The sequence below is a fragment of the Coregonus clupeaformis genome, unplaced genomic scaffold (genome assembly GCF_020615455.1).
Source record: "Coregonus clupeaformis isolate EN_2021a unplaced genomic scaffold, ASM2061545v1 scaf1600, whole genome shotgun sequence".
NCBI lineage: Eukaryota > Metazoa > Chordata > Actinopteri > Salmoniformes > Salmonidae > Coregonus > Coregonus clupeaformis.
Genome location: NW_025535054.1, coordinates 92,592 through 117,235, shown reverse-complemented (window position 1 = coordinate 117,235; position 24,644 = coordinate 92,592). Strand labels below are relative to the sequence as shown.

The 24,644-nt window shown below is 43.2% G+C and overlaps 1 protein-coding gene across 1 annotated transcript; it reads right to left on the bottom strand.

Annotated features, from left to right (window-relative positions):
* Positions 1-212: 212 nt before the first annotated feature.
* Positions 213-9,227, bottom strand: LOC121563914 (E3 ubiquitin/ISG15 ligase TRIM25-like). The gene is made up of 9 exons (XM_045218473.1): positions 9,153-9,227; positions 6,981-7,699; positions 6,036-6,131; positions 5,590-5,823; positions 5,235-5,403; positions 1,614-1,658; positions 1,257-1,367; positions 838-888; positions 213-300 (listed from the first exon to the last, which is right to left on the bottom strand). Exons 2-8 carry the CDS (start codon positions 7,587-7,589, stop codon positions 872-874), a joined length of 1,281 nt encoding a protein of 426 aa, XP_045074408.1. The 5' UTR covers positions 7,590-7,699; positions 9,153-9,227; the 3' UTR covers positions 213-300; positions 838-871.
* Positions 9,228-24,644: the final 15,417 nt, after the last annotated feature.

The window sequence follows — 24,644 nt, the reverse complement described above, 5'->3', positions numbered from 1 at the left end:
AATCCTACATTTGTTAAACCATCTTTCTGGAATACCCCCCAGTTGTGACAAGTATCCAGAATTGCATTCAAGTTTGTCATTGGAGGCTCAGTTATGGAATTCAGCTGCTTTAGCAGAGAATATGATTTTAAGCAACATTTCCACATGTATAGAGATTTTTTGCATGAACAACAGTTCTACCTGGGTTCTCCCTGTTCCTGGGTCTGGGTTCTGCTGAGGCTCCTCTGGGGTGCTCCCTTGGTGTGTGTGGAACAGGAGAGGCGGACTCTCTGGGAGCATTAAGTGGCTTTTGGGGATTTCCTGATGGAAGACAAACAATTAACTTAGAATATATTTTCATATCCAATGATGGCAGGCAGTACTTTTACCCAATATTGTATAAGTCAGCTGCTGCCTAAAGGCATGTAGGTTAAAGGGATAGTTCAACATTTTGGCAATTAAGCCCCTTTTTTCTACGTACCCAGAGTCCGATGAACTCATTGATACCATTTTTAGTGTCTGCGTGCAGTTTGAAAGAAGTTGAAAGTCGTTTCTGGCGTGATTGCTAACTAGCAGTAGCGCAATGACTGAAAGTCTATGGGAGCATCTAGCGTGCTCAATTGCCAAAATTGGCTTATTTGACAAAATGTTGAAATATCCCTTTAAGCGCTCTATCCAGCTAAGGTTTGCAGAACAGTCTGAACAGCCGTTAGCCTGTTAAACAAGATCATAAACAAATAACATTTTAACTTGTGATGTTACTTGACACATGCCATGCACAGCACACCACACCTGTTATCTGAGCTTGGCAGTTATTGAACTAAACACACATAAATACACTGAAAAATCAGTTCTCACTGTCAGCCGTATGTTCTTTCCCTTCCTTGTGATCTCATTTCTTGTCTGACTCTGAAAGCGAGAAAAGGCATTGAAGTCCGGTTGAGAGACTTGTAGGATCAAAAAAGTAACTCTGGGTCATTGTTAACCCTTTAGAGGTGTAAATAGAGTCGTAGTAAGTCTTTACTGACAGTATAACAATAATCTGCTAGCTGGTTTTTGAACCATCCATGTCACGGATGTATCTGAATGAAGAGGACAAGCTGTATTTTTCCTGTTTTTGTCTGGTCCGATAAGGAAATGGAGAGACCTAGTCGGAGTATCATATTCTATGCTTGTTGAATGGTTCAATATAGTGTCTTGGTAGAATGTACCTAGACACTACAAGGCAATCTTTATCAGGGTACAAGGCCACAACGGCCCATCTTGTAATAGCCTACTTCTCTCTCGGTTTGAATCTTGTGGAGGCTTCTTCTTCTGGTTTGCCCTGAGAGGAGCTCCTGGGCTGTGGGATCTAGGCAGTCTTGGATGACCTGGTGATGGCATGCCTCCTGAAACAAAGACCAGATGAAACTTAAGATAGTGTCACACTGTATCAAAGTAAATACAGTGCCCAAGGTTGTGATTAGGATATGAGTGATCACCACAACGAGTGTATTACTTATTTCACAAACTATTGTGGATGTACAATTTAGCCAGACAAAAGCCATACGTTTCTGCAATGTTACAACCGCTACTGTATGCCAGCAGGAGTTATTATGTAGTTATTATAAAGACGAGGGCATAACGGCACTCACCCATTTCATAGAAATTTGGCAGCAGAGGAGGAGCAAACCTCTCAGCTGTTGGGAAGAAATCAAATGTTATTAGTCATGTACACATATTTAACAGATGTTATTGCAGGTGTAGCGAAATGCTGGTGATCCTAGCTCCAACAGTGCAGTAATAACAATACACGCTAATCTCAAAAATAAAAATAGAAACATTAGAACGAGCAATGTCAGAGTCCGAAATATAGATGTATACACAGTGTACAAAACATTAAGAACACCGTCATAATATTGAGTTGCACGCCATTTGAGAATCACTCATTGAAACCATTATGAGCTGTGTTAAGGGGTCAGCTTGCTTCAGTTCGGTTGGCGCCTAGCCAAACTTGGCTAGCCTAACCAAACGAGTGTGCTTGCATATTCCCGTAAGACCTTTGCTTGAAAAAAAAAACGAGAAAAAAGCAACAATAGTACTGTTTGTCCATTTTGAGACGCCGTAGCCAGTCAGAATTAATCTAAGATAATTTAAGAAATCTCATTAATTTTGACGTCTTTGTCGACGATCTTAGTCTCGCAATTTTATACCTAACTAAGATGTTTGGTTCAGTATTTTTCAATTAACAAAATGTGCAAGAATAAGTAGTCCCTCGTTGAATGACAACAAAGACTTTGCAGAATCCCTATCGTTGACCAATCACTGACGAAGGGGCGTGACTTTGGCTCCGAACTTCGGCTTGCCTTCATAAAAAATGCTGTGTGCCCTATCAGCCGAGAAAAAAACGTCACAAAATAATAATATAAACTCAGCAAAAAAAGAAACGTCCCTTTTTCAAGACCCTGTCTTTCAAAGATAATTCATGAAAATCAAAATATCTTCATTGTAAAGGGTTTAAACACTGTTTCCCATGCTTGTTCAATGAACCATAAACAATTAAATGAACATGCACCTGTGGAACGGTCATTAAGACACTAACAGCTTACAGACGGCAATTAAGTTCACAGTTATGAAAACTTCATACACTAAAAGAGGCCTTTCTACTGACTCTGAAAAACACCAGAAGAAACAGATGTGGCCAGGGCAATAAATTGCAATGTCCGTACTGTGAGACGCCTAAGACAGCGCTACAGGGAGACAGGACGGACAGCTGATCGTCCTCGCAGTGGCAGAACACGTGTAACAACACCTGCACAGGATCGGTACAGCCCAACATCACACCTGTGGGACAGGTACAGGATGGCAACAACAACTGCCCGAGTTACACGAGGAACACACAATCCCTCCATCAGTGCTCAGACTGTCCGCAATAGGCTGAGAGAGGCTGGACTGAGGGCTTGTAGGCCTGTTGTAAGGCAGGTCCTCACCAGACATCACCGGCAACAACGTTGCCTATGGGCACAAACCCACCGTCGCTGGACTAGACAGGACTGGCAAAAAGTGCTCTTCACTGACGAGTCGCGGTTGTCTCACCAGGGGTGATGGTCGGATTCACGTTTATTGTCGAAGGAATGAGCGTTACACTGAGGCCTGTACTCTGGAACGGGAACAATTTGGAAGTGGAGGGTCCGTCACGGTCTGGAGGTGTGTCACAGCATCATCGGCTTGAGCTTGTTGTCATTGCAGGCAATCTCAGCGCTGTGCGTAACAGGGAAGACCTCCTCCTCCCTCATGTGGTACCCTTCCTGCAGGCTCATCCTGACATGACCCTCCAGCATGACAATGCCACCAGCCATACTGCTCGTTCTGTGCGTGATTTCCTGCAAGACAGGAATGTCAGTGTTCTGCCATGGCCAGCGAAGAGCCCGGATCTCAATCCCATTGAGCACGTCTGGGACCTGTTGGATCGGAGGGTGAGGGCTAGGGCCATTCCCCCCAGAAATGTCCAGGAACTTGCAAGTGCCTTGGTGGAAGAGTGGGGTAACATCTCACCTACATGTACAACCAACTCGACTAACCTGTACCCCCCCACATTGACTCGGTACCGGTGCCCCCTGTATATAGCCTCGTTATTGTTATGTAATTTTATTGTGTTACTTTTCATTTTTTACTTTAGTTTATTTAGTAAATATGTTCTTAACTCTATTTATTGAACTGCATTGTTGGTTAAGGGCTTGTAAGTAAGCATTTCACGGTAAGGTCTACACCTGTTGTATTCGGCACGTGACAAATAACATTTGATTTGATTTGTCACGGAGCTAGTTGTAGTTTCTGCTCGGCATCAGACTCATTATGTTCTTCAGTTGCACTTATCCACTCAGATGAGAATTCACCAACTGGCATTTATCAACCGACAGCGCTCTAATGTGTAGTCTCTTTTTCTCTGGTAAAATGCTAGATTAACTTCAAGAAAAACAGATTAGGAAATGTAGCTGGTTACATTATTTCTATGACAAAACAGACATTAGTTTGTGAGCTCTCCAAACAACCTGTACACTACGAGAATGAGAACGGTATGCAGTATTAATACATTGAATAAACAGTAATTACCATAACCAAACATTCTAGATTAATGGGGAAATGGCAATGATTAACGGTAGCCTACATTTACTACTGGTTATACTTTTGATATATAGCGAGGGTTTCATAAACATTGACAAACAATTCACACCATGAAAACAATGAATGAGCATGAATTGTGCGCATGGAGAAAGACGTGCCTGGCACTTTTTAATTTTTTTAAATCTATGACATCATGCCCATCCCTACTCTACAAGGTGTCAAGCATTCCACAGGTGTTTCAAGTATGCTGGATGTCCTTTGGGTGGTGGACCATTCTTGACACGCATGGGAAACTGCGGTGTGTGAAAAACCCAGCAGCGTTGCAGTTCTTGACACTCAAATCGGTGCTCCTGGCACCTACTACAATACCCCGTTCAAAGGCACAAATCTTTTGTCTTGCCCATTCACCCTCTGAATGGTACACACACACAGTCCATGTCTCAAGGTTGAAACATCCTTCTTTAACCTGACTCCTCCCCTTCATCAATACTGATTGAAATGGATTTAACAAGTGACATCAATAAGGGATCATAGCTTTCACCTGGATTCACCTGGTCAGTCTGTCATAGAAAAAGCAGATATTCTTAATGGTTTGTATACTTAGTATATGATGGTGTGTATAGGCATTATGAATAGAAATGGTATTTACAGCCGTAGTTAAATAGGATAGGCCTTGACTAGAATACAGTATATACACATATGAAGTGGGTAAAACAGTATGTAAACATGATTAAAGTGACTAGTGTTCAATGACTATGTAAATAAGGCAGCAGTCTCCAAGGTGCAGGGTTGAGTACTGGGTGGTAGCCGGCTAGTAACAGTGACTAAAGTTCAGGGCAGGGTACTGGGCGGAGGCCGGCTAGTGGTGACTATTTCAGTTAGGTATTCTCCTAAGTATAATGCTTGGAATCTGGAAAGCAAACACCTCACACCACCAGATTGGTAACCAATTTGAGGGATATGATGTTGTATTGTGAATTATTGACTAATTGGACTCATTGTTTGATCCCTTATTGCTCTCCAATATAAAACTCACCATTGTCGAACATGTCCATGCAAAGTTCTGGAATTAAATTAAATATCACAAGGCATCATAAAAATGCTGCCCATAAGCATGTTTCATACACTTGTATACACACACAAACACACACCTGGTTTGAGTATCTGCAGTCTGGCCTCTACAGGCTGTTTCAGTACATGTGTGAGATGCTCCCTCAGGACTGCAGAGTAGGCATGCCAGCCTGCCACGGCCTTAGAGTCCAGGTTGACCGTCGGGGTATAGGGGTCAAAGGCCACCACTGACGGCATGTCAACTGAGGCCTGTCCCAAAGTAAAATGTAAAAACCAACAATAAGATACATTATAGTCAATATCGTAATTTCAAGACTGTGTTAGCCCACTGAGCTAAGGCCGAGAGCTGACGCAAGTCTTCCGCTTTCAGGCAAGGTTTCTCATCACCTGAGTGAGAGCAGTTCACTGAAACCACCTCCGCTACACTGCGCTCACCTGTAGGAACGCCAGGGTCTGAGTCTGACTGAGCAGGCTATTGACGCCGTCTTTTGCTGCGCTAAGCTTCTCAATGTTCTGGTTGAACTTCTTTATGAGGTTCTGAAGTTTGGTCTGACCGCTCTCCTGCTCGCGGTCCACCGTGTTCAGAGCCTCACGCTCGTCACGGTCCAGCAGCTCCCGGATCTGGCGGTACTCGTCCTCCAGGGCTCTCTTCCTGCTGGTTGCAGAGTCCTGAAGGAGATGGACACAAAGTATACGTGGAGTTCTCAAATGGATCTCTCATAGCATCTCACACAGCTCTTACTGTGGGTGTTCGATATTTAGTTGTTCCAGATGCTCAAAGCTTTCAAAACTGCTTTATATATTGATTACTTCTTAGTGAATACAGCAGTTGTTTTTAATACATTTTTCTAGAGTCCTTTGTTTAAAAAGTGATAGCTCACCTTCAACTTGCTCTGCTGCTCCCTCATCTGAGAGATGACCGTCTGGTTCTTGTCAATCTTTCCATCCAGCAGACTTAACTTGCCCCTCAAATCAGACTGAATGAGATATGAATAAATATGATTTTCAACCAAATAAATAAACATTTCTAACTCTTAAGATGGTTTAACTTGTTTTCTTTTAGGATTACAGTGATCACTTCTGTAGCAAAATAGGGTAAACAGTCAGTACTGAGGCTTGAACCAGTGACCTTTACGCCTGTAGCCTAGCTGTTAAGAGCGTTGTGCCAATAACCGAAAGGTGGTTTGAATCCCTGAGCTGGCAAGGTTGAAAAATCTGCCGTTCTGCCCTTGAGCAAGGCAGTTTACCCCTAACAACAACTGCTCCCTGGGCACTGATGACGTGGACTTCGATTACATGTGAAGCATCCGGTTAGAGTTTCCACTCACTACCAAATAAGGTGATTAGAGGATGCCCAGGGGCCGGCAGTGGTAGATTTTGGCCAACATTCAGTTTCAAAAACTAGAATCTATAACAGAGTGGACTGGGTTTTGTAGACTAACTTTTGTCAAAGTTTCTAAAAACGGTGTTGTTTAGAAGGAAATGTGAACTGAGTTATTGTACACACACACTTCAGAGTAGGCGTTCCCTAATGGAAATATGCAAATAAATGCTGCAACGAGCCAATAGGATCTCACTAGCTCATGCTTGGGTCTGCCCACCTCCTTGATTGTTTTTCCCACTATGATTAATTTGCTCCCATTGAAACGACAGGCTCTGGTCTATCTTGTGTTAGTTATACAAATCTTTGGTATCCCCTTCCCTTATAAAAAGGTCCAGACCTCTAAGCAGAGGTTGCAATTCACTACTTGGGGGCACTGGGCTGGCACAACACTACTGTATGCCTGACAGTAGATGGGGTGTATTGACATTTCTTGTAAACGTACCTCTTGCAGTGACCGTTGTTCGTCAGGGGTGGAGAAGGTACAGCCTTTATGCACCTGCTGCAGACAGACACCACAGATACAGCGGCCATGTTGGACACAGTAGAACTCCATCAGCTTGTGGTGGTCGGAGCAGATACGCTCGCGCAGGTCGCCCAGAGGCTCGTTCAGCTGATGCGCACCAAACACCGGGTTCTCCTGATGAGGCCTCACATGCTCAACGCAGAACGACGCCATACAGGTGAGGCAGGTCTTGAATGCTTTGGCTTCCATACAGGTGTCACACAAGATAACCACCTCTTTGGGCTCCATCTTGACCGCATCCCATTTGGATAAGTCGCCCATCTCATTGGGGAGGTCGCTTTTATTAGACTTCATTTTGAACGTTTCCACAACAGTGCTGAGGACGGTGTTCTTCTTCAGCTCTGGTTTGGTGGTGAAGTGGGTCCGGCATTGTGGACAGCTGTAGTTGTCTTTCCAGGTTTCTAAGAGACACTCTTGGCAAAAGTTGTGTCCACATGGAATTGTCACCGGGCAGTCGAAAGCACAGAGGCAGATGCTACAGCTCAGTTCGTCTTCGAGACTCATGAGGGAAAACATCTCCTCGGCCATGATGGAACTACAACTGGCTGCTGCTGTGTTGTCTGGGAGTATTCTGTTTAAACTACTATTCTGCCAACAGCACAAATGATGACGTCACAATTGTATGGTAATAAAGAAACCTTCAAAATAAAAGCCCACATTTCAAAACATTGCAATGTTGATAACTCATTCTAAAGATATTAAATTGTAATCAGTTGCCATTTATATTGTGCTTATAAGCCTATTTATGTTTTAAAAAGTGTACAAAAAATAAAGGCCACTTGGTATAGCTATTGGTATGTTCACAATATTGGGGTCGTTCCACCAATTAGATGCCTTTGGAGTAGTGCAACTTTGTGGGAACATTTTTATTTAGCTGACATTTTTTTTGTGACAAAAAGTAACAGAGTTGACCATAAGTGTTGACGATTTCATCATTTTTTTTATCAGCCATAAATCCTTGTGACAGGGGAAATGGAGGCTTGTTGTATGCAACAGGGAGTGGCAATTGAATGAAAGCTTCACAAATTATTTTTTTAAATGGTGAAAACATTTCCATCCTGTCTATCTATGGGTAACAGGGTTGACGTGTTATTCTCGACCCACTCAGTTTTCCAACACAAAACACCAGAAAATGGCCAAAACGAGTAGAACCAGCTCACCTGCTTTTAACTATGATTTGACTATTAGATGGCCAATGTTTATTTTTTAAGGAATAGCTTCACCATATTAAAATTAGAGTTTAGTTCACGTAACAGGGTTGACTTTAAAATCATGGACATATTCGTTTAATTCCAATCGCTCCACAAAAGCCGCGGCCCTTGCAAGGGAAATAACTACTTCAAGATCTGAGTGAGTGACATCACTGATTTAAACGCTACTAGCGAGCACGACTAACTACCTAGTCATTTCACACCGGTTACAAAAGCAACAAAATAACTAGGGCTTTAAAATGATGGTGAAAACTTGGGGATCATCGGCACAAATAATAGTGGTTTTCTCTCTATAAACCAGTATGTAATTCATATACAGTGTATTGCATTGTGGCCAATGGAATCGGTGGAGTAAAAGGCCAGCAACACTCTGTATCAACATAACAATATTTGTGTAAACTTTGAAATGAAATGCTGGTATAAATAATAATATAAAAATAAGTTATTTTCCAAGGTGGTTGCAATGCTTTGAAAAAAAGTTGTACTTAACTAGAGTGCTAAACAAAAGGATAGTCACAAAACTGCATGTTTTTGCAGGGAGAACGGTAATCCAGTTTATGTGCGTCACTCTGGAGAGCGAAATGCGTCAGTAAAACGAAACTTACTGACAATCTTTGCTTCCGTGGTGCAGCTACATGCTTACATTTATTTAAATATTTGGGTTTTGAAGATACTAACTTTGCGCGAAGTCATTATGTACTTTATTTTCAAGCTAACCTTACCGTTCCCCCTTTTTAATAGATACATTATTACATTATTTGCTCGAGTGACGTGGCCAGCTGTATCTGTATTAGGCCTTCATGATTTTAGTTTTTTTTTAAATAAAATGTTCCTGAACACATGATATTTCAAGTAAAGTAGCCAACGGAATTAAACTTACCAGGCTGTAAAGTGCACTGACAGCTGACAACCGTATGTCCCCTGACTTGTCTGAGTTCTGCGCAGCGTTCTGTGGACTCTTCTTCTTCGGTGGGGTTTTCGGCAGTTGGCATCCAACGTTATGGTGCATTACCGCCACCAACTGTACTGGAGTGTGAGCCAGAGAAGGAGAGAAACTAAATCCTACCTGCCAGCCCCGTTTCTCTTAAAAAATATAACAAAAAATGTACACTGTATATGATGACGTTAGTATACTTAGTATACTATTTTAACTAATTTTCTGTATCCACTTCTCCCTCATACTGGATCTCAGCCTCATTCCCACTTCCCACGCCTGCTAGCTCCCCTACCTCTACAGAAGCACAGTTCCCGCTCAGCCCAGTCAAAGCTATTCGCTGCTCTGGCACCCCAATGGTGGAACAAGCTCCCCCACGACGCCAGGACAGCGGAGTCACTGACCACCTTCCGGAGACACTTGAAACCCTACCTCTTTAAGGAATACCTGGAATAGTATAAAGGGACCCAAGTCAATCTTGTCTGTATACCCATCTGTCTAACCCTGCCATGGGTTTGTAGTACGTCATAAAGCAGGTCTTGTCTGCTAAGTGAGCTAAAGGACTGCAGACTCAAACACTGCACATAAATCAGAGCAAATAACTACTGTCTGGCTTGACTTCCTCCACCCACTGCAAGGCCAGTATGGCCATCAGCCCCGCCGTATTTACCGCCAGATTATCTGTAATACGTTTCCTGACTGCCACCCCACATTCCTGCACTACAAATACTGACCCAGTACGTCCTGTCCTTGGAACTTTTTAACCATCTGTGTAAATGGCCACAAAATCCTGATACACAGTATCCAGACGTCTATTAAACAAATCAGATGGATCAACACCCTCCCTATCTTTACGTAGTCTCTCCAACACATCTAGATCAACTACTGGAGGTGGGAGTAGCCATGGTGAGTTCACAAGAATAGCTACCGTTGGACTAAACTCACTTCCATACAGTCCCATCTCCCTCGCATGGGTATTACCCCCCCACCCAAAGCTCGTGTTCTGTCCTCGCTCATGTTCCCAGCATGCCTGTAAAATCCCTTTCACGGGAAGAGACACCCCATGTCCCTGTAGGTTGACCCAATAATTGCCAGCTGCTGTCTCCTAATCTACAATGGCATATTCCCCATCTCCACCTGTAGTCAGTGGAAAGTATTCATGGATGCCAAGGGAAGCCAGGCTTCCCCCAAAAATTGACCGATAAAAAAACTAAATGTATCTTTTGTCTCTCTGTGTTTCATAATTGTCCTTCAAATCACAAGAGGCTGAAAGTATCTCACAGGAGAAAGCATCCGAGCGAGCGTAACAGAGCCCCCCTGTCTCTCTATGTGTAGGCCATCTATCTGATGCTGTCTGGTCCAAACGAGTATGACATTGTTGCCGCCTGTAGCATTGAAGGCAAGGGAAGCCAGAAAGCATCTGGTCTCCCTTCACAAAAAAAGTATAAAATAATTAGCCAATCAGCGTTGAGCTAAACTGAGCAAGCTCAACTGTGAATGGTCCTTGCGCACCAAAAAGTGTCAAAGGAAGCCAGCTTGGATTTGGTGCCTCTCCTATCAAATCCCATTGAGAGCATACTTTATTGACAGAAAAACTTGAATTGTTGTGTTGTTGTCCTCCGGTGGCTAGCTAACCAGCTAGCTACAATAAGCCTTTTCCTAAATTAGCCATGGATGGAGATAGGGATTTGGACTTGTGGTTTTACTTAATTCTATGTACTGGCCAATGATTATAACTGCGATTCTGATCCAACTATTAATTCATACCTTGTTGTGCCCCTGGCCTGAGAGGACAGAAGTTCAATATGTAGCTAGATATAGAAGGCTAATGTTAACTAGCTAACGTTACCCATTAATGGAAGTTAGGCTAGCAAGCAAGCATTTTAGCCAGGTAGCCTAGGACCACAAAAAATTTAAGCATTTACTGTATGACAGAGTGATAGACCGTTTCGTCAACATGAAAGAGAGGAGGAAGGCATTGGCGTTTCTCTACAAGTAGGGTGAGTCAACATGTTTTTCTACTTGCACGCACGCACACAGAAATCAGAACCATGGACAGCCACATCATATTTAGCTTACATTGATTGGCCAAAATTGTTTTTGGTATCTTGTAGTTGTCTCTGTATTAGACTAAGCGCAGAGTGTCACGACTTCCTCCGAAGCTGCCTCCTCTCCTGGTTCGGGCAGGCTTCGGCGTTCGTCGTCACCGGCCTTCTAGCCACTACCAGAGGTGGGTAGAGTAGCCAAAAATTGTACTCAAGTAAAAGTACTGTTACTTCAGAATAATATGACTCAAGTAAAAGTAAAAAGTAGTCATCCAAATAATTACTTGAGTAAGAGTAAAAAAGTACTTGGTGAAAAAACTACTCAAGTACTGAGTAACTGTTGAGTAACGTCTGATTTATTTTTTAACACAAGACAACAATCAGACAGACAAAAATAAAAAATAATCACCTTTAATGAATTACAAAATAGCTTAAATTAAAATAATTCAGGTAAATTCAAGTATAAAAAAATTAAATAATAATAAATAAAAAATAAATAAGCACAAGTAACACAAATTTCCAAACCTTTATACTTTTTTTTACCAGGCAGAACTAGAACGAGGCAGCCCATAAACTCTCATAAACTGTGTGTGTGTCTCCACAGTGACAGAACAACAGAAGGAAACACACAAACGTTTCATACCAGGTATGCTGAACAGAAAACTGCACACCAGAAGGAAGCGGTCAACGTAAAATAATCAATAGGTGTTGATTAGGCCTACTCAGTACCTTTGTATTGCATGGCAAGCAACAGCCCTTTTTCTGTGTGCCTAGAAATGAATACTCTGATCTGTGATTAGGCCACACTGCACATCTCACTGAGCAGAGGAAAAGAGCAGCAGTACACATCAACTGAAAAAGCACCAGTCCATGATAGATGGCCAAATAAAACAATATTGCAGGCCTAGTATCCCAGAACACAAATTAAGCTGAATGCATGTTCTCTAAAAGGCATTAGAGGAGAGTGATGTAGTTGTAGATCGGGCATTATGTTTACTTCCAGTTCCAATATCTAACAATAAAAGTCAGCAAAAAAAAGTCACACTAACTATATTGCCACCCTGTGGTTTGTCACTGACACACTATAATCCTAAATGACAGTAACATTATACAGAGTTATATAGGTCAATGTCTACTGGTTCACATTTGAATTGATAAACAAGTATATTTACCAGCATTTAAGATGTTCTCCTCTGTGGTCCAGGATGTTCTGAATCTTGGTAGGACTATTGCTGCTGCAATCAGCTCAGGCTCTTTCATGACGTCTCCAAAACGTTTCTGGATCCCTTGCTGCAGGGCGTGAACAAGAGGTGTACACATTTTGCAAGTTGACTCCAACTTCTTCAACTTGTCCCACAACTGGTAAAGTGTTGGCAGCAGGAGGCCCATATGCACAGATGATTCCCCTTGGAGGATATTAAGGGCCATGGCAACAGGCTTCATCACAGCAGCATACTCGACCAAAAACCCATTTTCAGCTGGATTGAACCTATAAAAGATGTAACGATAAAACAATTACTTATAGCTATTTCTGGTACAATGTCTTTATTATGCATTGTACATGTTAAATACAATATATATATATATTTCATTCAAGTCATCCACAATTGTCACACCACCATGCAAAGAAAACGTAGTTACTTGAGACAAGTGGATTCACCCATTAATCAGCAAGGCTTATTTACTTTTATTATTCTTTAAAAACAAAATATACATTTTGTCAACTTACATCTTTATCTTTAATGCTGTGCAGACATTGCGAATTGCTTGTTCTCCTTGCTCTCGGTGAATGCGCACAATCCTTTCTACAGCGAGGAACAGGGAGCTCCAGTGTGTCTGATTGGGTCGGAGAAACTGCAGCTTGCATTCACGTTCCACTGTTTCATGAGCCATGGTTGACCTGCTGGTTTTATTCCAAAGAGCATGACATTTTGCAAAAGCAGACCGAGACAGCCTCTTGTAGGTTTCGTTTGCAGCTCCTCCTGCAGCAGTGGCATCAACTGTGGATATAAGATTGAGGAGATGGCATGCACACTTTTGGTGCCTTGGAAGTTGGTACTCAAGGCCTGTGTTGTCATCCAGAATTGCAGACATCTTGATACTCCACCTCTGACTCACTCTGATCTTCTGTTGCATCATCAAGGGTGGAGTCACTCTCCTCTTGTACATTGATGGCTTCCTCCTCTTTCTCCTCACCATATAATCGAAAGGAAGTTTGAGCCACTGTCTGTTGTCGTCCTGGTCACTTTTTCCCTGATGTGGTACTCAGAATGTATTTCCTCTAATGCAGCAGCAAGGACATCAAACGTGTGCGAGCCTTTGACAGGTCTACAAGCCAATGTGGAGTGCCTCTCCAGTGAGGTGTTGTCTATCCAGTGACAGGTGACACCTAAGTAGCTACGTTAGCAACATAGTTCACAGCACTCAGCTTTTTGATGATTATGCTCTTCTTGTGTTTTGCAGCTTCTTGTATTCTTGTGCATAACGTTTTCCTTGTCATTACTGTATGAGGTTGCAAGGTTTCTATCAAAGTATTGAAGGATGGCGTCTCAACCACAGAAAATGGTTGGTTGGCCTCACATACAAAATGTAGCATCAGCTTGTCAAGCGTTGCTTGTGTTACCCGCCCTGGGGCAGCAAAGGCTGTGATTTTTGCATTTTTCACAAGAGTATCACTGAAAGAGGAGGACTTACGCTTTCTGTGGTTCTCTAGTAAGTCTGTGTACTTTGCCAGTTTGTTGGGGTGAATCCACTGTGGACAACAAAAAAAATCTGTGAGGCTACAGGGAGATCAAGACATTAAAAGAGACTTATTATCACATCAAATGTGGATATATATATATATATATATATATATATATATGAAAATGTTTAAAACATATGTAACCTAAAAGACAAACATTCGCCTATCCACATAAAAAAAAACTAATTTAGGAAACTTACCGCTACATGTTTCCTCAAGTTAGATGTTGAGTTCTTGAATGCTGAAATGTCCGTTTGTTTTGGTAGACACAGAAGACACCGCATAATGTAGCTGTTCTTTCGCACTTTTACTAAGGTAAACATGCTTTCAATATGAGGCCAGGGGTGCGGGTGTTCCTCCTCGTCTGTGTCTGCATTGCCGACGGCTAATTCTGACATTTTTGTGTTGCTATGACTGTAAAGCCAACCCGTCCCGCCGCTGAGATTGAGTATGGTAAAGTGACGAGACTGCACAACTACGTTTGATTGGTGAAACACAGTCACGTGGTAGAGCCTTAGCGGAAGTCTCTCTCTCTCTGTCAAAATAAAACATTAAAATAAGGCATATGCGGGGGGATAAAGACAATGACGCGTAGAATACCAAAGAGGTAAAAAGAAAAGTAACGACCTCATTGTAGCCTAATGTAGAGTACAGTTTCTTCTTCACAAATCTACTCAAGTAAAAGTAAAAAGTATAGTGATTTAAAACTACTCCTAGAAGTATAATTTTTTCAAAAACTTACTCAAGTAAATGTAACGGAGTAAATGTAACTCGTTACTACCCACCTCTGGCCACTACCACTCCTCATCTCATCATTCCATTTGTTTTGTCTTGTCTATTACACACACCTGGTTCATATCCCCTCATTAGTACGTGTATAAGTGTTCCTTCTGCCCCCTTGTCCTTGTGGGTGATTGTTTAGTGTGAGGAGACTGTAGCTCGGTTGAGCTCCGTGTATTTTGTATTGTCAGGGTATATTTTCCCTGTGTGCCTGTTTGGTTCCAGTGTGCCTTTTTTGCGCACTGGACTGTTTGACGCAATTCTGCGTAACTCTGTATTCCGGAATAAACTATGTATTCTGTGATTTACCCTCCTGCGCCTGAGTCCTTCAAATCCCCCATCACATAGAGGTTATTTGATGATGTTGAAATGGTGCTGGAATAGTGGAGGCAGCTCCTATTTTCTTTGTGAACTCTGTGGTTCAAAATCCTCCTTTGTCTGTGTAACCCCTTCCTTGGTTTCTGGTGACTAATTCTGACTGGCTGAACCAGTAGAACTGGGGCGCAGATACCTCGCCACCCTTTTGGCAGTGTCTGCCATATACAGCCTTTACTGGTACACGCCTACCATACATCGGTTACAGGGGCTGTGAGATTTAGTATTTTCCCCTGTGCCTCTGAACCCAGATCAGTAACATTAACTACTGACTTACATTCATTGAAATCTCCCAAATTCCTGGTGCCATTCTTGTGTCTGTAACACTGGTACTCCCCCGAAGTTAGAGTGAACTTAGGTGGGTTAGCAGCATTTTTCAATCTCGCCAACCCTATCCCTGTACAGTTAACCTCTCTTTGGTTAGATCCCAAATCCAACACACAAGAAAACATTGCCTGTGGCATTGGAGCAGTCAACCTGGTTGGTCGCCCAGTGGAACATGCATAACAATTAGTTTGTCCCAAAGCCCTGGCGGTGTAATTCATCCAGTTCAACCAGAGGTTTTCATTAGGGGTGCCCTCTACTTCCCCTTGGTTCCTTTCTTGGAGGAGAAAATCTTTCATGGTGGGCGGGTTAGTCGAATTGACTCCGTCATCCCTTGACTGATCTACTCTGGTTGGTGCTATTAATGGATTAACGACAGGACCTGGGGACTTCGTCTCTTTGGTTTCTACCAATTGTAATCGCCGACAGGTATCCCGTCCATATTCGTCCGCGCAAGCCCAGTAAGTTATTTTCATGTCTTCTTTATTGACTTTGTCTATTGTCACTACTATCTCCACCTGGCAATTTTGGACGTCTTTATAATTTTTTATCCCCCATCTGGATGTCCAGTCTCGCCCAGTTTCATATTCCCGTCCCCAAGTGTGTTTGAACATCTGAGCCCAGGAACAATCCGCCGTGGAAGCTGAACATAAATATAATGGGATGTTATCATCTAAAATTACTCGCTTACATGCGCCGATAAGATCCCTAACCTTCACTTTGAATCCTGCAGTCTGCCCTTCTCTGACTCCTATTTTGTAGGTCAATCGTCCTTTGCTGTCGGCATGTCGGGTTGTTTCTCTTTTACTTCTTAACAATGGTGATGGACAGGTCCCAGGAGATGGGGAAACTCCATTGAAATCGTATTAACGCCCATTGTGTACATTGCCCATACTACGTCAATGGGCCGTGCGGTGCATTCTGGGACAAGGTGAGCTCTCCTTCAAGGAGTGAATGGGAGGCAATTGGGCGCTAGCTCAAAAACCCAACATTAGCATTAATTTTGTCAAAAAGAAGTACAACATTACAAATCTTTTCCGAGATGTGAGATAATTAACTTGCTATACAGTATGTAATATTGTATAGCTTTGGAATTGTGACATTACGTACTTTCGAGGAAAATAAGCACGTTTCTCGACTCATACCGTGACTTTGAGATGGGATTGCATGACGATTAGCTTAGCAACCGCGTGACTTAGCATGACAACGTGAACGCGATTGGTCGACAGTTTGGGTGGGGCGTTATACATTCCTCCATTCATTGCACAATGGGATGCATATTTCCTCCTTTCTCCAAAATCTCTGGCAGAGCAGCACTAGCGGAGCACTTGGAGGAGGGAGGGAAGTGGATGCTGAGTTCGAATTAAACTACGCTTCGAGTAAATTTGGTGAAGACGTATAATAATGAATCGCTTCTTGTTGGGATGTGTTTGTTGAGTAAGGATGCATATGAGGAAAACCCATTTGAGGTGTCAAATTGTGAAATATGCGTGAACAGGAGTGGTCTTATTTTGATTAATTGTATTTCTGAAGAACAGAGGAAGATTGGAGTGGGCCTCAAAAGAATCCGGACAACAGAAGTTTTGTGTTTTGAACTTAGAGCACCCGTCAAAGGAGTCATCTCAGGGGTGACGACAGATGTTCAGGTTGAATACCTGAAGATAATTCCTGGTGTGGTTGGTGCCCGGTGTCTGACCCGCTTGGTGAATGGAGAAAAATAAAAAAGTTTGTCGGTCATGTTGTTTTTTGATTAAGAGCAAATACCTACGCATGTGAAGCTTGGTTATGTAAGATACGCCGTAAGAGCTTTCGTTCCCAAACCACTGCAATGTAAGAATTGGAGCCCATGGAAGCTGAACTCTCCAGACCTGCACCAGTATCCCTCCCCAACACCTCCGCCACCAACACCACCACCCTCCTGGATGTTGAGGGCCTCCTGGGCCTGCCCCCCAGCCTGCTCCAGATGACACAGGACCAGCTCCCGGGCCCTGGGTTCACCCCAGACTCCAACGCCCCCTTCGCCAGCTTCTCGCCGCACCGGTTTTAGAAAATAACTAAAACCAGCAGACACTCGGCCCTCCATAGAATGAGTTTGACACCCCTGTCATAGAGGTTAGTTAAAAGCTGTTCTGGACCCATAGCCAAAGACACAGGGGTTGCATCCCAAATTGTGCCCTATATAGCGCACTGCTTTTGACCAGAGGTCATAGGGAATAGTGTGCCATTTGGGACGCAGCCAGGGTCTTTTTAATGACTGATATTATCTATCTACATCAGTGGCGGCTGGTGAAAAATATTCTCGGTGGGGCTGTGCCATACTTTTTTTTTCCTGTAACCATCGCGATATATTTTAACACAAACTGCAGGACAGCAGTGCTCAGTGAAACATTCAGTAATTATTTAATGCCAATATTAAAAAGTTGAGGCATTCTTACACAAAAACATATTACACAAACCCAAGCCTTTCATTTGCATTTAAAGTGAACTTTTCACCATTGGTAGTAAACAGGCAACGCAACAGGCATGCTGTCAGAACAGAGTGGAAAGTGGACAATAACATGAAATTATTATAAAGTTTATAGGAAATCTTACACTGTATAAAAGGATGTATAATATAGAAATGGATATCAAGTGGATGAACTCAAACCTTTGACTGGAAGAATAGCATACAGTATTTTATGATCATACTAAATGTGACTAATTGTTAATGTGCTCCAGAACTGCAACAATTAATTGATACAAAACAACATATATACAGTAATATTAGCAAAGACACTATTAAGACTTTCTAGAGTACCATATATAACTGGATTTTTTATGCTAAGGTCAACTATATACAAAGAAACATGCGGCCAGAGCTGCTCTGTGTGTGTGTGTCTGTCATCTTATTTGTACAGGAATTTTGCCCGTCTGTCCTTCTGAGTGGCAAACCTCTCAATGACCCTTTGATTAAAGTCAGGAATGTCCCTGACAAGTTTCTTCTCCATGGAGAGCATGGCCAGAGCGTTCAGGCGATCCTGTGTCATGCTGTTTCTCAGGAAGGTCTTGATCCTTTTCAGTGTAGAGAAGCACCTTTCTGACTCAGCAGTTGTCATGGGTGTGGTGATGAGGATCTTGAGGAGGCTGGCAGTCTCTGTGAAAGTGCTCTGAAGGTTGTTCTCCATGAAGAACTGGTACAGGGGCACTGCACCACTACAATCCTTGAACTCACTGTTCTCATAGATGAGGGACAGTTCGGTTTTGAGCTTGGCCTTGTTCAACATGGGGTGCGCCTCCACGGTTGTTTCAAGCGCTGTATCGGGGAACTTCACACTGTGTTGTGGGAACAACTCTCCGTGCAATAGTGTTGCGCTGATGAGGTGCTGGGTGAAGGAGAACCTCTCTTTGGCATGACTCAGGATGGTATCACATACCTGTAAAAGATACATCATCAGCTTTAATTTGCAATTAAGCTATTTTGATGCAAGTGATCCTGACTGACACATGCCTATGTCCAACTCAAGTATATGATTACCAAGGTGCTGATTGTTCAGGGTTTTGGCTACATACTACCAGGCCTGAAAAAAGTTCTAGGGGGAAACACTGACAATTACATCACAACTTACCTCTATAGCCAACCTCTGTTGTTCTCCTGGTCCCAGCATCCTCCGTCGCTTGATGGGCTGTTGCTGCTCGTCAGATGCGCTGTCCCCACACAAAGAGGGAATTGAGGCCCTGGGTCCAAAAAATAAAGTTTAATTTGATAACTTGCAATCAGACTTCTTAACTCACTGTAATTCCCCCTCAACACACAACCAGTGACTTTTATATATATATATATATATATATATATATATATATATATATATATATATATATATATATATAGACAGACAGACAGACAGACAGACAGACAGACAGACAGACAGACAGATAGTGTGTATATACACACAAACTATGTCTAGTAACTGCTTTTAACCTGTGATGTACATAATTAACTGATGTTATTACGTTTTAAAGCCTTTTTCTATTACATTTGTGAGAGGGATGCAACATCATTTTGTTCTGCTGTGCACTTAGCAATAAAGTTAATCTTCAATAACAACTAGGCCTCTTCTAGAAATTGACCTGGTGGACACCTGAATAATTATTACAAACTGTGTAGTACTTTCCTGCATTATTATCAACGTCTGATTGTGTCTTCTCTTTCCTTTTAAAATACTAAAACAAATATAATTGTGACGGCTCTATGATAATCACTCACTTTGATGACCAGACACATTTAGGCTTTTAAACTGTTGTAAGTGAACTATTCATCTTTCTAACAACATCTTTATCAGCCAATAGTAAATATAGTTATTTACCTGATTGTTAGCATGCTGTCTGTGAACCTCTGGACAAGTGCTTTAATGAAGACAGGGTCGATGTTCCTCTTCTGCAGCTGGCTGAAAAGCATGTCCACATTTGGCATGATCTTGTGGAACAGTGCCAGGAAAAAACAGAAAGCCTCGTCTTCGAGCATCCTCACAAAGCCCCCCGCCTCTCTGACAGTCGGGGCATCAAAGTTCCCAGAGTCTCTGATGGTCTGGAAACACGTTAGGAGGTCATCCCTGTACTCGTACACAGTGTTTACAGCGCGACTGTGGAAGTTCCACCGTGTTGTAGAGGCTCTGGGAGTCTATGCGCAACCACTTCGTCAAGCACGGTGGTTCGCTTGGGAGACCTGGAGAAGAAAGCAGAAAATCCTGCAAGGTCGGAAAAGAAAGTGCCGATCCTGGGGATGCGTGAAGTAGCCTGCTGCATGATGAGGTTCAGCTGATGTGCATAGCAGTGGACGTAGTGCGCATTTTCGTACACATCCACTATTTTACGCTGCACTCCGCCGGTGGCTCCCCTCATCACACTTGCTCCGTCGTAAGCCTGGGCAATAAGTTTGGCCTTTTGTCCATGTGAGAGTATGGTGCTGAGCCTCTCCAGCAGCGCTGTAGCGATGGTGTCGGCGGTTGCGTTCTCGATCAAAATGAACTCGAAAAAACGCTCTTGGACGTTACTTTTAGCATCGATGTAGCGTACCACAAGCACCAACTGGCAGTGGGTGGAAACGTCAGTCGTCTCGTCAGCTTGAATGGCGATAAAATCAGCACTCTTTACTTCCTCCAGGATGTAATCCTTAAGCACTGACAGCATACAGTCCAACAGCTCGTTCTGTATCGTCTTTGACGTGCCCTTAAAAACGGTAGCTGTCTTCAGGTGCTCCTCCAGCACACTGTCGAGGGAGGCAACAAAATCCACTAAGCCCCCGGAAAATGCCGGGGTTGTCCGAGAGTCAGTCTCCTCGTGCCCACGCAAGGCCAACTCAAAAGCCCCACAGAACTTCACACAATCGATAATTTTGGATAGAATGTGCCTGTTTTTATCCACCTCCTCATTGTGTTTCCTCACCGCAATCCTGTGGCCGTCATCCAGCTGCGTAGCAATGTTCACCCTTCCTAATACAGCTAGCTTTACAGAGTTGTCCATGTGTGCCCTGGTGTTCTCATGTTTCTTTACCTTCTCTGACAGGTGCTTCATATCCCTCACTCCGGTACCTGTCCATGCTGAATCTGACCCCGTCGTTTTAAAAAGCAAGCACGGAAAGCAAAATAAAGCATTAGCATCAGTGCACCCAGCTAGCCAAGCCTTCCTGGTGTACCAGCTACGGGAGAAGCCGCGCATATACTGCTTCCCTTTCTCGCTAGCCTGCTGTCTGATTGAGAGGTCAGGTTGATCTGGGCCCAGCTCTTTCACCCGAACTTTCTCTGACAAAGTTCTCCTCTCAAACGGATCTTGGAGGAGAGATTTCACCGAGTTAGGGTTGGGTCTTGGAGGAGTAACGCTTTGCGCTCGCCATTGTCGTCTAGTAAAAATGGCGCCACTGGAGCCCGGTCCTTATTTTATCAGGGGCGAGCTTGGGGCGATAAAATAATCGCCCTCCTTGGATTCGATTTAAGATCGCTGATTGGCTACATTTTATGTCATACATTCATATCTTAAATTAGCAATTGGCTTAACTGCTACGTAGACCCGCCTCCTCGGGGCACTTTCTGTATCGCCCAGAGCTGACGAGGCGTTTGACAGGCAGAGGAAAGGTTGCGAATATGATTTTCTATCATATCTTACACATATTACTGTGTGCATTCCATATTTCAAACACACAAATATTGACATACTGATGTTTTTATTATTATTATTATTATTTTTATTTATTTTATTTTATTTTTTAAAATAATTTTATTTAAGGGGGTGGCGCCCTAGCGCCCTCTATCGGCCAGCCGCCACTGATCTACATAGTGATCCCTAATCTACATGTGACTGACTAGAGTATCATGCAAAATTATATGACAAACAGGGACACACTCTGAATGACCTAACATTATAAATCCCATATTGGTCTTTCACAGTCAGGCCAATGCAAGCTGTACTGTGCAAGTAGGCTAATAGTAGGACTACTATTGAAATGGATAAATGAGGCTGTCAACTGAGTCAGAAATTCAAAGGTTTCATAGTAGGCCTACTATTGAAATGGATAAATGAGGCTGTCAACTGAGTCAGAAATTCAACGTTTTCAGATATTTATTTCGCTCTCAAAGTCACACTTTTTAAAATAGAAAAACAACTGAATTGGATGTTCTACTCCACAACAATGCTTAAACCACATGGGGACCACTTGAGGGCTGGGAAAAATCTAAGAAATGTAGATATTTTTTAGTGCAAGAACCTAGCACTGTTGTTTGGTTAGAGGTGTTTCTGTAGCGCACATGAGATGGAGTTTACAAAACTAATGGCCATTGGATTGATGCAAATAATCATGATTTCATTCTGACAAGTAGGCATAGGCTACTTTGTAGCTAGTTAAAGGGGAATTTCACCCTGGCTCTGCCACGGCATTTAGTCATTACTATGTTAACAACATTAAGTTATCATAAACATCACAATTATCCAAACCACAAGCCAGAACTATCACATTTTAATTTCACTGGTAGAATCGGGAAGTTTCGACTCCCTGTGTATTCGTCTGCTCATACTGAACCACAAAGTAGCGAATTCATAGCGAATGCTGATACCGCCTGCTAGGTAGAAGGGGCGTGCCCACAAACTAGAATAATGGCGTTGTTCACTTCGAACGACCAACACACAGTAATCTCAGAACTTCTCTAGGCAAGATTTTTTTTAATGCTTTTTTTTTTCACTACTGTTTTTCGTCATGCCTGTGTGGTGTTCTGGGCCTGGCTGTGCTAATTACAAACAAGCGCAAAAATGAGTTACAAATCAAATCAAATTGTATTTGTCACATACACGTGTTTAGCAGATGTTATAGTGGGTGTAGCGAAATGCTTGTGCTTCTAGCTCCGACAGTGCAGTAATATCTAACAAGTAATATCTAACAATTTCACAACATATACCCAATATACACAAAACTAGTAAGGAATGGAATTTAAGAAAATATACATATATGGACAAGCAATGACAGAGCGGCATGGACTAAGATACAGTAGAATATTATAGAATAGAATGCAGTATATATACATATGAGATGAGTAGTGCAAGATATGTAAACATTATTAAAGTGACTAGTGTTCCATTTCTTAAAGTGGCCAGTGATTTCAATAGGCAGCAGCAGTCTCTAATGTGCTAGTGATGGCTATTTAAAAGTCTGATGGCCTTGAGATAGAAGCTGTTTTTCATTCTCTCTGTCCCAGCTTTGATGCACCTGTACTGACCTCGCCTTCTGGATGATAGCGGGGTGAACAGGCAGTGGCTCGGGTGGTTGATGTCCTTAATGATCTTTTTGGCCTTCCTGTGACATCGGGTGCTGTATGTGCCTTGGAGGGCGGGTAGTTTGCCCCCGGTAATGCGTTCGGCAGACCGCACCACCCTCTGGAGAGCCCTGCGGTTGTGGGCGGTGCAGTTGCCATACCAGGCGGTGATACAGCCCGACAGGATGCTCTCAGTTGTGCATCTGTAAAAGTTTGTGATGGTTTTAGGTGCCAAGCTGAATTTCTTCAGCCTCCTGAGGTTGAAGAGGCTCTGTTGTGCCTTCTTCACCACACTGTCTGCGTGGGTGGACCATTTCAGTTTGTCAGTGATGTGTACGCCAAGGAACTTGAAGCTTTCCACCTTCTCCACTGCGGTCTCGTCGATGTGGATAGGGGGGTGGACCCTCTGCTATTTCCTGAAGTCCACGATCATCTCCTTTGTTTTGTTGATGTTGAGTGAGAGGTTATTTACCTGGCACCACACTCCCATAGCCCTCACCTCCTCCCTGTAGGCGGTCTCGTCATTGTTGGTAATCAAGCCTACTACTGTTGTGTTGTCTGCAAACTTGATGAATGAGTTGGAGGCGTGCTTGGCCACTCAGACATGGGTGAACAGGGAGTACAGGAGGGGGCTGAGCACGCACCCTTGTGGGGCCCCAGTGTTGAGGATCATCGAAGTGGAGAGGTTGTTTCCTACATTCACCACCTGGGGGCGGCCCGTCAGGAAGTCCAGGACCCAGTTGCACAGGGCGGGGTTCAGACCCAGGGCCTCGAGCTTAATGATGAGCTTGGAGGGTACTATGGTGTTGAATGCTGAGCTATAGTCAATGAACAGCATTCTTACATAGGTATTCCTCTTGTCCAGATGGGATAGGGCAGTGTGCAGTGTGATGGCGATTGCATCGTCTGTGGATCTATTGGGCCGGTAAGCAAATTGAAGTGGGTCTAGGGTGACAGGTAAGGTAGAGGTGATATGATCCTTGACTAGTCTCTCAAAGCACTTCATGATGACAGAGGTGAGTGCTACAGGGCGATAGTCATTTAGTTCAGTTACCTTTGCTTTTTTGGTACAGGAACAATGGTGGCCATCTTGAAGCATGTGGGAACAGCAGACTGGGAAAGGGAGAGATTGAATATGTCCATAAACACACCAGCCAGCTGGTCTGCACATGCTCTGAGGACGCGGCTAGGGATGCCGTCTGGGCCGGCAGCCTTGCCCAGCCTTAACATGCTTAAATGTCTTAATCACGTCGGCCACGAAGAAGGAGAGGCCACAGTCCTTGGTAGTGGGCCTCGTCAGTGGCACTGTGTTATCCTCAAAGCGGGTGAAGAAGGTGTTTAGCTTGTCTGGAAGCGAGACGTCGGTGTGGGCGATGTGGCTGGTTTTCCTTTTGTA